General features: G+C 31.9%; 1 protein-coding gene across 2 annotated transcripts; it reads right to left on the reverse strand.

Annotated features, from left to right (window-relative positions):
* Positions 1-1,426: 1,426 nt before the first annotated feature.
* LOC132054811 (GDSL esterase/lipase At5g45960-like) lies at positions 1,427-8,244 on the reverse strand. 2 transcript variants are annotated; one of them, XM_059446784.1, is made up of 5 exons: positions 7,921-8,244; positions 6,938-7,068; positions 4,426-4,659; positions 2,938-3,211; positions 1,427-1,824 (listed from the first exon to the last, which is right to left on the reverse strand). In XM_059446784.1, exons 1-5 carry the CDS (start codon positions 8,171-8,173, stop codon positions 1,631-1,633), a joined length of 1,086 nt encoding a protein of 361 aa, XP_059302767.1. In that variant the 5' UTR covers positions 8,174-8,244; the 3' UTR covers positions 1,427-1,630. The 2 variants fall into 2 exon arrangements, with proteins under 2 accessions (XP_059302767.1, XP_059302769.1); XM_059446786.1 differs by lacking the exon at positions 4,426-4,659.
* Positions 8,245-9,400: the final 1,156 nt, after the last annotated feature.

Here is a 9,400-nt window from a genome sequence, read left to right on the forward strand (position 1 = left end):
GTCTCATTGAAAATCAAGTCAGTCTTTTTAATTAATCCTCTACCTCATCTAGAGGTGTTTAAGCTCTGCCTTTTTCATGTGATGGATGCCTAATATAAGCTTATGTTCTCATAATAGTCATATAAGGTACAAGGGAAGAGAAAGGAAATACTTACACACACATATACAAGACATTGGCTATTAGTTCGAGAATTCAGGAATTTTGTCTACCTGTGTAGGAGTTCGTGAAGAATTATATCCATAACTTTTGTGTTGTATATTTGTTTTGGTCTCTCTATGTTTCGACGGGATCATATATGTTCTTCCAACTGTCTAAAAGTTGAAAATATAGTAATTTTATTTCTCTCCGTTTTGCTCTTTCGATCACTTTTTCCTTTCTCTTTGCATCAGATTTGACAAGTATGATTTAAAATTTAGGAATTGAAGTGCTATTATATTGCCCACTATAGCTCAACAAACAGAAGGCAGATAACTTAAGTGAAATATGTCCAAGGCAAAATCTTGATGAGCCACTTAGTTTGTGGCTGGTTTATTTTCCTAACTAAAAAAAAAAAAAAAAAGAGGTCGTGTTCTGTATTTTTTTAATCCTAATATCAAAACTAGATTTGTTAAATTTCATTTATTTGATTGTGAAATGTGATAAATTAATTTTTAGAGCGTGAGTGGTACGGTGTGGAAAGAGGGTAAATAAGATGAGAAAGAAAGAAAAGATAGCAGCAAAATGATTCAAATCATTTATCTTTATTATGAAGTATGTGAATTATGTGTTTGTGTTAAGCATGATCTAGCAGAGGATGACTGTGAACAAGTTTTTTTTTTTTTTTTTTTTTTTGTGTAAGTTTTAGGAGTTTGAATTGCTTATATGAAGGGATTGAATTGCTATTTGTGAAAGTTTGGGTTTACTACTTTCTAATGGGAGTTGGTGGGACACTCTTTATTGTTGGAAAAGAAATGTGCCAGTGGATAACCTAATTTTAGCAAAGATTTTGATATCAGTTCATCAGTTAAGTTGTACACTTGCCAGATATAACTTATTCATAACATGTGTTAACATGTTTCAATTTGGATTAGCTTTTGTGTATCTACTTTGTGTTCCGCTCTTTTTCAAACAATTACATCTTTTGGTGTTTGAAGCCTATACTGAAAACTTGCAGGCTGCTCCATCACAAGAGAAAGAGTTCAATTGTTTCACCTTCAAAGGTCTCCATCACATATATCTAGATATTCTACCCTCTGAAATTTGTAAATATAACTAGAAAGGGTACCTAGAGCCCTTTTGATTTGTATCTGTTGCCATGAAATAGCATTCTCATGTGTTGCCATGATTCAATCAATGATAGTTATAACGTACTGAAGTAAATGCAAGGTAGAAAGTATACGAAAACTTTATCCAAATTAGATAAATTAAATTAGTTATGTTGGGCCCATGCGTAGCACGAGCTTCCTGTGCTAGTCAAAACATATATAGTAAAGTTGTCCTTGTCATCATGCATGTTTGGATTTCCAGTATAACACATGATATTTAACTTGATAAAAAGTTTTACTTTCTCTCCTTATTTATAAGACATATCATATAAAAAGATGGGAGTACTTCCAGTATTATGATACATATATAATACTGTAATATTAATTAGTATTTGGTGATGGAATCAATAGTTGGCTGAAGTGCTTGAGAAACAAGATAGTATGCCTTCTCAGTTGGATGGATTGAATCCCAAAAAACATACTTTGATGCATTTGGGCAAACAAATGATATGGGGTTGCACAAAAATGCAAATTCCACTGAGCCAGTTCCACAGCAGCCACGGTTAACGTTTTCGAAATCTATAAAGCAAAAAAAAAAAAAAAAAAAAAATGAAGAATAAGAATTTTAGTTAATAATTATCTTAAACAAGAAAATAAAATGTCTTTGTTTGAGGGTTAGATATATTTCACTTTTCATTAGGAGTTGAATTCTTGATATTTTCTGGAGTGGTAATGGAAAATACTTTTTAACATTTATAATAGGGTAATCAAAAGGGCCTTAAAATATCTAAATTGCATGTCCAAACATGATTTTCAAACCATGGTTTCAAATGGGGCCTTAAAGGAGTTCATAAAGGTATTTGAGCATAGAAATTCACATGAATACATGACGAGTTGTATACATATATAGAAATTAGAGTTACAGTATAACGTTTACAACTTTTTGAGAAAAAAACAAAAATGGTCCTTTATGTTTTGGTAGATTCAAAATGGTCCACTAATTATATTTCCGAGCATGTCTTATCATCTAAAAGTGAGCACTTTTAATCTTCATCAAATATTTAACAAACTTTGGTTGTTAGATTTATCGAGAACTGTAGAAGAAAAGACTTAACCATAAACACCAAGAAAAACCCGTCAAATCCAAAAACTGCACAGGCATGCACCAAAATTATGTAAAGAATAGTCCGCCTCAAAAATTAAGCTGCACAGACTCTAGAAATAGATAAAAATGGCTGAAATTGCAAAAGCTGCACATCCAAATGTGAGTTCTTGTTAAATCTCTTTTTTTTTTTTTCCATAGTTCTCGTCAGTGGCGGAGCTAGGATTTTCATCCAGGGGGTTCAAAAATTCCAAAAGGTAAATATACGAAGAAGTCAGGGGGTTCATCATCTACTATATATACATAATAAAATAATTTTAACTTTGAAAATACACTGTAATTTTTCGCCGAGGGGGTTCGGATAACCCCCTGGACCTAAGCTGGCTCCGCCTCTGGTTCTCGTCAAGCCTAACAAGAGAATGTTAAATATTTGACCAAAGTATCCACTTATGAAAAACTTACAGGACCTAAATGCTTTAAGGAATAATTTTGAATCTACCAAAGATAAGGAAAACTTTTAATATTTTACCTACAATTACCTTTTAAGTAATTTAATTAATAAAATAAAGATAGGAATTAGAATGACTCACCATATTTGCGGCCAAGAATCATGTCCACCAGTGGTGTATAGATATCCATATAAGCAATTCGAGAACCCAATTTTGCAAACCTAATTTGCATGTCATTTAACTTGTTTTGGAGCTTAAAATTGTAGTCTTGAGCAATGGAGGACTGGGAATCAATACAATCACGCTTTGTAATTGCATTAATAATATCTGAGTTAAGGGTAATGACAAATGGAAGACAACCCATTGGCAGTAGATTTGCCACTGCAATTTTTCTAGCCCCTTGATCCATTATTTCCTGCATAAAATAAAGTTCAAAAAGCTGTTAAAAAGGAATTGGTACGACTATTTGTTTTACCATTAATTACTATACAATGGTCCTTCCCCATTATCAATTTATTAGTGCTGGCAAAATAAGTTCATATTTTGTCAACTTGTCCGGTCGTCCATTTTTAAGTGTGTCCTGGGGCAGCTCTACTATAAGGCCAATAAAGCAATTGCTTAGGCTTCAATTTTTTTCCATAAAGCAATTGCTTAGGCCCCAATTTTTTTCTTATAGATGTATTTTATATATAAATTGTTGCCTCAACAAAAAAAAGTTTTTCAAAATTAAAATTGATAAAATCTTATCTAAGATCGACAAATTTGGGGCCCCATTTCTTCCTTAAAGATGTATTTTACATACAAACTGTTGCCTCAACCGAAAGAAGTTTTTCAGAATTAAAATTGATAAAATCTTATCTAAGATCAACAGATTTGGGGCCCCATTTTCCCCCTTAAAGATGTATTTTATATATAAACTATTGCCTCAGCCGAAATAAGTTTTTCAAAATTAAAATTGATAAAATCTTATCTAAGATCAACAACGTCTCAAGAGAGATTGAATGAATTAGCTATATTATCAATTGAAAAAGAATTGTTAGACCAAATCGATTATAAAACAAAGAATTAATAACTTCGCATCTAAAAAAACCTAAAAAAGTATACGTTAGATAAAGATGTATATGACGATCTTTGCTTTAAGCAAAATTAAGTTCTTTGTTTGAAGTTTGACTTTAGACTCCTACTATTGTTGAGACGGCCTGAGTGTGTCGAATGAGTGATATTTCAGATCGGTAATATTTGAGCTTAAATCTTTCAATCCACCCAAACCTGATACTATGTACTGATAATGTATATATGTCGTTTTTACGTCATAGGTAAAATTGACTTTCAAACTTTTCATATCAAGACCTAATATATTAATTTAAGATAGCATGACAACTTGATAAATTACTAGGCATTTTTATTTGTTTGTTATTTTCTGCTGTAATAAACAAACAACAACAACATACGCAGTGTATTTTAACAAGTGGAGTCTCGGGAGGGTAGGATGTACGCAGACCTTACCCCTGCCTTTGTGGGGTAAAGAGGTCACATTACCGATAGACCTCACGAGAGAGAAAAAAAGCGTTATTTTCCTCCATCTCCTTTAGAAAACAAAATTAGCTTAGTTGAATTGAGTGGCCAAACCTGTAGGAATTGGTCAACATGTTGTAATAAGAAATCTGTGTAGGCTGAGGTTGTGTAGTTTATACGACGAGTTGGTAATGTGTTGTAATTGACAACAAAGTCAATTGTGCCTGCACTAACTATAAACAATGCTTCCTTTATTAAATTCTGAGTTTGCTCTTTCCCAATAGCTGCCTCCATTTTCTCTTTATATTCCTTGAAATTCTCTAGCTGCTTAGATATTGAGATCACATTCTGAAATCCCCACAAAAGCGGGAAAAAGAAAAAAAATTAAATTCACGATTGTTGAGAATATAAAAAATGAAAAGCATTCAACTTTAATTTATATACATAGTTACGATATACTTTATATGGGGTGTAGGTGTAAGATTTTTATAGTATAGGGGATGTTAGTTTTTGATTTTAAAATATAGGTGATGTATCCAAAACCAAGTCATATTACAAGAGTGTTTAGTACAATTAACACAACGAAAACAGTCTCTATCTCTACGAGATAAGGGTAAGGCCTGCATATATACTCTATCTTTCCTAGACCCTACCTGTGACCAGTGTTTTAAAAGGCGGGGCATAAGGACATGCATTTTACATATGCCTCGCCCAGGCGTAAGCCCCATAGGTATTTAATTTTTAGTATGTTATAAATTAATAAAATAAAAATATAATTAAAAAATAAATTAAAATTTTATGAAATAAAAAAAAATTAGTAGAAAAATGTATATATCTATTATTAACATGCTAACATTTGCATGAACCATTAAAAAAAATCTCGAAAAAGTGAATGACGTAAAGATGCATTACACAATAACATGACTATGATGAAACATAATTAGACTTGTATAAAATGATATTATGTCCCAATAATTCAAAGATAAAAAGAATGACGTAAAGATACATTACACAATAACATGACTATGATGAAACATAATTAGACTTGTATAAAATGATATTATGTCCTAATAATTCAAAGATAAAAATGACAATAATATAAAGTTATTTTTTTAAAACCTAAAACTAGATACAAATTTGTACTCATTATAATACAAATAGCCTGAATAGGGTTTTCAAAACATTATCTAAACTATTGCGATACCAAAAGAAATCTTGAAAAAAGATAAATTGAAGAATGCTAAAAAGATCTTGAAGAAAATAAAGCATAAAGAAGAAAAATGCAAACAACAGTAAGAATTGGAGGACAAATTAAGCTCTTTGCTTTGTAGTTTGCACTTTGCATACAGAGGTCTAAATGTATATGTTACTCCGTAAACAACAAAGAGAAAAGATTATGAATTAGGATAAACAATTAGAAAAAACTTATGATGTTTTGAGATTTTTAATTTGAGAATTTACTATGAGTTAATTATTGAATATTCCACTTTTAAAAAAAAGACTTATTAAGTAATTTTGACTCAAATTTGTAAATGTTCTCGGGGCTTATGCCCCAATTGAATGCCCCAAATGTTGGGGCTTAAGCCCCAGGATATATACTAACGCCCCACCTGTATGCCTCGGTGCTTTTTTGGTATGCCTCGTTTCGGGGCTCACCCCAAAAACGCCCTTTAAAACACTGTTGTGACATCACACTGGGTATGCTGTTATTGTTTAGTAAAATTAACCTAAAAACAAATCTCAAAAACACTCCAATCAACGCCTAAGACTATGAGTCTATGACAACTTGATAGAGTAAGCTCTTACTATAAGCGGAGTTCGAGAAAAGGCATGCTTAGGTTTATATGTATCTTTTTAATATTGCATTTTTATAAGAGATTATTTTCACGACTTGATGAGTATTGCGTTTATCGTTGCGCCAGTTTTTGCCTTCTTATATATGTGACTTTCCAAATATGCATGCATTATATTGGATTAAATCATTTACAGCCAAGATGAAGGTGAGTAACGTGTAAAACCCGCCTTTGTGGGAGGAACAACCAAAAGAACCTATTCCTGTATATATTTTGTGACTTTCTATTCTGAGAGACAGACCAATCTAGCATGCATGTATCAAGTAAAAATATTTGTATATTCTGTTGAGTGTGTGAACAAAGTTCAAATATGGAAGCTAGAAAAGAAAAATAAGTTATTTATAAAATGTTGGATACTCTTAGAGGTACGAGGCCTTATGAAAATAATTGTGCGGACGGACAATATCACAACATGTGAAGAGTATCTTTAGGCTGTTTTAGCTCAACATGTTCTTTGGTCAAGTACTCCCCACATCCCGACTTATGTGACATTCTTTCCTTTTTGGCAAAAAAAATAAACTTTTCTACATTATTTAACAATTGAACTTTGAACTTTCCATTTTGCTCTTGTGATGATCTATAGCCACACAAATATCTATAGCTTGTTTTAGGTCACAAGTTTCAAAAGATTTTCTTTCACTCTTAAATTTCATGTCTAATCAAACACCATCACATGAATTGAGAGAGAAAAAGTATAATACTCCACTAAAATTCACATCTAAGAACACAATGGTAGGGTGGAAGAGAGGGGAATTATGAGATAGATAGCATACACTGATTTTTGGCGTGAGGGGGTCAAATCCAGTTCCAGCAGATGCAAAACTAGCTCCAGTCTTGAGCTCTTCAGTACTTAAACTTTGATCCAAATATGGAGGCACAGACTGTTTGACACCAACATGCTTAGCTGCACTAGAAACACCAATTACAAGCACAGTGTAGGAACTACCAACTATTAAACAGAGGAAAAGACTATCTTCCGAATGAACCAAGCATGTGAAAATTCTTAGCTAAGCACGTGAAAATTCCTTTTAATAAAAGGTGACAAGGAAATTCAAACCCATGACTTCTGTCTCTGATACTATGTTGAAGTGTGTGCAAAGATGGATACAGGGTTATGACTTCGGGTTCATATGAACCAAGTACTTTTGCGGTGGATCGGACGACAATATATTTATGTACAAAAATATACAAAATTGCAATAAATAATACGTATGAAACCATAGTTTAGAATTAAAATAGGTTTAATGCTAAGAACCTTAAAAGTTGAACCCATAAAACTTAAATTCTAGCTCCACCTCTGAGGGTATGATCATCTTGTTTAGAAGCTTAAACTATTAACCTTTTCTTAAATACATCTTCAACAATACATTTCAAACCTTTTTTGATATACATATACACAGTTCAAACTAAAAGTAATTGGTTTAGTCGAACCCACGTACAGAACTCCTCCTAGTCACCGGGGGGGGGGGGGGGGGGAGATGGAGAGTATTTGTTACGGGTTCGGATGAATCTAATAAATTTTGCTTAGATCTTGTATTTGTATTAGAAAATCTATTAAATATATATAGATATTTAATTATATTGCGAACCCAGTAACTATGATGACTATACATGTGATGGCAAATTCAGAACTCATAAACTTAAATTCTGGCTCCGCCTTTACCCTTATACCTGCCTCCACAACATCTTTATGTAATATTTTGGTCATTCTCTACAAACTAATTAATCAAAGTAAAAGTTTTTGTAGAGTAATTACCAATGAAATCATAAATAAGCATTCCGTTAGTAAACCTTCCTGTTGCAACATGGTTGGGAAAATCCCTCCCATAGGGTGAGAAATTACTCCTCGCAGGTGTTTTTATGTAGTTATTGTTTCCAGGATCAGCTGTTGAGTCTCCAAAGGCAAAAATGGCAGAAACTAAAGTACTCTTCCCTTGAGCTTGAGTAATTGGAGCTTCCAACATGAAGAAAATTAGCAAAAGAAAAATAAAAGAATATGAAAGATGCATTTTATTTAGTGATTGATCAAGAAAACTTAGAAAGGCCTATATCATCTGGATAATGAAAGGCACTTAGAGCTTCAATCATGAGGCATTTTCCATTCACTTCTCAAGGAGTTATATATAGGAGCGGCTCAAAAAAAAACAGAATTTATATATATATATATAGGAGCGGCTCAAGGCACAGGAAAATGAAGGTGTAGCATTGGGTTTAGGTCCCAAAAATATTTGGTCTAAAATAAGTATTATAGATATACAAAGTTGATTAACCAAGTATACACTCTTCCTTCTTCCTCATATTAACTACTTATAGCTTTGGCCAAGCTTATGAGAGGCTGAAGCATTTTTTTTTTTTTTTTTTTTTGGAAGATTTGAAGTGTTTGGCAAAAATTCAAAAGTGCTTTTGAGCAGCACTAGAATCTACTTCTTCCCAAAAGCATAAGCAAAAATTATCTTCACCAACAATCTTATTTATTAAATTATCTCTCATTGATTTAATTTACATATCTCGCAAATACGAAATACAATCCTCTTCTCCGCTTCTCTCTTTTGCTTTAATTATATTTAGGGAAAAGTGCCAAAAATATTTTTGAAATATTTGAAATAGGTCAACTTTATCATTCATTACGTTTTTTACTCAAAAATGCCCTCAAATGAGCCAAATAGCTAAAAAAAAAATGCCCTTTCCACTAGCAGTTACTCCAAAACAAGAAAAAATGAGTATTTGAAGTCGGGCAGTTTTGCGCTTCATTTAAAGTTCAGGAGAAGTGCTCTTAATTGTAAAAACTTGAACAAAAATTTATATGGGAGATAATGAGATTACCTATACTATTCCAAATGATAATTTTTATACAGTGCCAATTTTATATAATATTAAGTTCAGTTACCAAAATCAATTTTTCAAATAAAATTTATTCTACTATTTCATTTCAAACCTATTAATTATACAACGATTGGCGCCTGAAATGACTTAAAGTTACCATAAGTAATATAACATGCCAAAGTATAATTTAATTTGATGTCTCATATCGTATCATTCTTAGAATTAGTAAAATAAATATGTTATCCTTGATGTAGCAAAATAAAATTTTAAATAGATATGTAAGAAAAGTATTTGATTTCATGTTAAAAAATAATAACTCATACATATTACATAAGGAACCAGAAGAAAAGTTACATGTCATCGTTTTTTATTTGTTAAAATGGAAAGTCTTTATAATACTTATTTTCTTATGT

Source organism: Lycium ferocissimum, chromosome 4 (genome assembly GCF_029784015.1).
Source record: "Lycium ferocissimum isolate CSIRO_LF1 chromosome 4, AGI_CSIRO_Lferr_CH_V1, whole genome shotgun sequence".
Taxonomy (NCBI): domain Eukaryota; kingdom Viridiplantae; phylum Streptophyta; class Magnoliopsida; order Solanales; family Solanaceae; genus Lycium; species Lycium ferocissimum.

Excerpts from the sequence above, each read along its gene's own strand:
- LOC132054811 (XM_059446784.1), bottom strand. The coding sequence starts at position 8,173 with ATGCATCTTTCATATTCTTTTATTTTTCTTTTGCTAATTTTCTTCATG. Across the intron at positions 4,660-6,937 it reads CCCTCACGCCAAAAATCAGT|AATGTGATCTCAATATCTAA; the intron begins GTATGCTATCTA and ends TGGGGATTTCAG. Across the intron at positions 3,212-4,425 it reads ATGTTGACCAATTCCTACAG|GAAATAATGGATCAAGGGGC; the intron begins GTTTGGCCACTC and ends TATTTTATGCAG.